The sequence below is a fragment of the Penaeus japonicus genome, unplaced genomic scaffold, assembly GCF_977035675.1.
Source record: "Penaeus japonicus unplaced genomic scaffold, GWHDUDI00000001_assembly GWHDUDI00000022, whole genome shotgun sequence".
Lineage (NCBI taxonomy): Eukaryota > Metazoa > Arthropoda > Malacostraca > Decapoda > Penaeidae > Penaeus > Penaeus japonicus.
The window spans coordinates 8,487,203-8,489,702 of record NW_028234424.1 but is presented as its reverse complement, the minus strand read 5'-3'; the positions used below and the strand labels follow the sequence as shown (position 1 = coordinate 8,489,702).

Here is a 2,500-nt window from a genome sequence, read left to right as displayed (position 1 = left end):
ACGCCAGCCAGAGCGAGAGCGAGAGCGAGGGAGAGCTGTCGCCGTTCGCGTTGACCCGGCGGCAGCTCGGATCGGCAGAGCAGCGACCGCAAGTGAAATTACTGGCTTGTGCGTCGAGGGCTGTGTCAATATTTCCGCATAGGCGAAGGAGGAGCGGGGGCGGCTCGACAGGTCAACACTGCAGGAGAAAATGTAATATTGGGCGGCGTCGTGTGTGCAACATGACACGGGGCTTTAGGCGGGGAGCGTGGCAAGGGATGAGCCTAGGTGTTTGTGGATTCCCGAGTTAAGTGATGAATAATGAAATGGATGCGCTTGCTCGACTCGATCGCGCGATTTTTTTTTTTTTTTCCGGGAAATCGTGGCGGGGACGGTGGAAGGTCGTGACGCTTTCTGCAAATGAAGAGGGATTCAACGATAGAAATATATTCCGAATCTGATCATTGCTGTTATTATCATGTTTTATGATCGTTGAAGTTTTTAGCATTGACATTATCATCATTATTGTTGGTATCATGTTTAGTAGTGGTATTGTTGAAATAATTATTTTTGTTGTTGATATAGATCATATCATTATAAAAAAAAGGAAAATCATCTGGTATGTAGGTGTAACACGGTCTAAAACTAACACTGTCCTGATTGGTTATATTTACCAGAAATACATTCCACTGCTTATATACATTTAACATTCAGTGCAAACATATCTCTCTAATAAATATTAATTCGTCTGCTAGTCTCTCCTTCATCTTCACGAATATAAGCATATTAATACCATCATCATCACTATCACCACCACCTCCATCCCAACCACCACCACCATCACAACCACCATCACCATCACTCAGATCTCCTCAAACGACAAACTAACACCCCCTCCCCTTCCCTCCCTTTCTTTCTTTCTTTCCAGGTATATGTTCTTGGCGATCTACTCGGCGGAGATGATGATCAAGACGGTGGCCAAGGGCTTTATCCTGAACAAGTACACATACCTTCGCAACCCATGGAATTGGCTCGACTTCGTGGTGATTGTGTCCGGTTACGTCACCACCGTCATAGAGCTGGGCGATATGGACGTCCAGTTGGGTAATTTAGCGGGACTTCGGACCTTCCGTGTTCTTCGGGCGCTCAAGACGGTGTCTATCATGCCTGGTGAGTGTGTGGATTTGTTTGTTTGTTTTTTGTTTTGTTTTTTTGGGGAAGTTTGAGTAAGGAGGTTATTTGTTTGGATTTTTTGTCGTCGTTGTTTGTTGTTGTTTGTTGGTCCTCTTTCGAGTCTTCGGTTTTCGTTGGTCTTTGTTTGTCCTCGTCCTTTACGGATTTCCCTTCTTTTTCTTCTTCTACTATCTTTTTTCATCCTTTTTGTTATAGTTATTAACTTTGATGACATTCTTTGCCCTCTACGGCTGCTATAAATCCCTTTACTACGCCGACGTATTTTGCAAATGTTTTTTCGTTTTCTTTTTGTTATTATTAGCCTTATTATTACTGTTATTATTGTTCGAGTTCTTCCATGCCCCTTTTTATTCTTCTTCTGTTTGTTTGTTTTTCTCCTTTATTTTCATATCATAACTATGTATTTTACTGATATCCCCCTTTGTCTTCGGCTTTTTTATTCCATTATTCATCTTCTCTGCCTTTGAGTAATTATCTTGTTTCGTTTTATTATCTATTTTATTTGTATCTTCTTCTTTTTTGTTGTTTTTATCATCATTATTATCAATATAAGTCTTTTTTTATCTAACTGTTTTGTCCTGTCTCGTTTTTCATTATTTTTATTGCCCTGTCTGGCGAAGATGGAGTAATATTTAAGGGGATTCACTTCAGTGAATTCAAGCATTTTACATCATGCATAGTGTTGTCTGGTGTCTATTATCAAAAAGGCCTACGCACCAACCCCCTTACCCGGCCTGTCCAAAGTAGATAAGCCTCTCTGGATGATTATATATATATATATATATATATATATATATATATATATATATATATATATATATATATATAATACCGAGAACCACTATGATTGGAAGTGCATGGTTAGAATGATCGTGAGTTTGTTTGTATTTTTCATTGACAAGAATCAAACAAAGAGTCCCCCCCCCCCAAAAAAAAAGAAAAAAAAAATAAATAAATAGATAAATAAATGAATAAAAAAATAGACACGCGATAGGAACATCCTCCGCCAAGCCCTGGTGAGTTGGCCTTCCCAGGATATTGAGAGGAAGGGGGGAAGGGCCACGTGATTATATGACGGATGGGGACAGGAAGAGGAGAGAAGGAAGGAGGAGAGGATGTTTTGGAGACGATGAAAAACGCACACAAACACACACACACTCACACACACACACATACACATACACACACACACACACGCACATACACACACACACATACACACACAAACACACACACACACAAACACACACACACACACACACACACATGGAAACACGCACATAAACAAATAAAGTCAGAAGAAATGAGGAACTTTTGCGTATGAGTG

At 40.3% G+C, this 2,500-nt stretch overlaps 1 protein-coding gene across 14 annotated transcripts in view; it reads left to right on the top strand.

Moving 5' to 3' along the window:
- The window catches only part of LOC122248987 (sodium channel protein 1 brain-like), a 319,708-nt gene that overhangs the window by 117,666 nt on the left and 199,542 nt on the right, over positions 1 to 2,500 (top strand). For all 14 annotated transcript variants that reach the window (XR_015192059.1, XM_086549431.1, XM_086549430.1 and 11 more), the window contains exon 5: positions 908 to 1,149. Coding sequence is in view for 13 of the 14 variants with exons in the window: in XM_086549431.1 (XP_086405557.1) it covers positions 908 to 1,149 (242 nt within the window). In the remaining variant the exon portion in view is untranslated. The remainder of the gene's footprint in view (positions 1 to 907; positions 1,150 to 2,500) is intronic.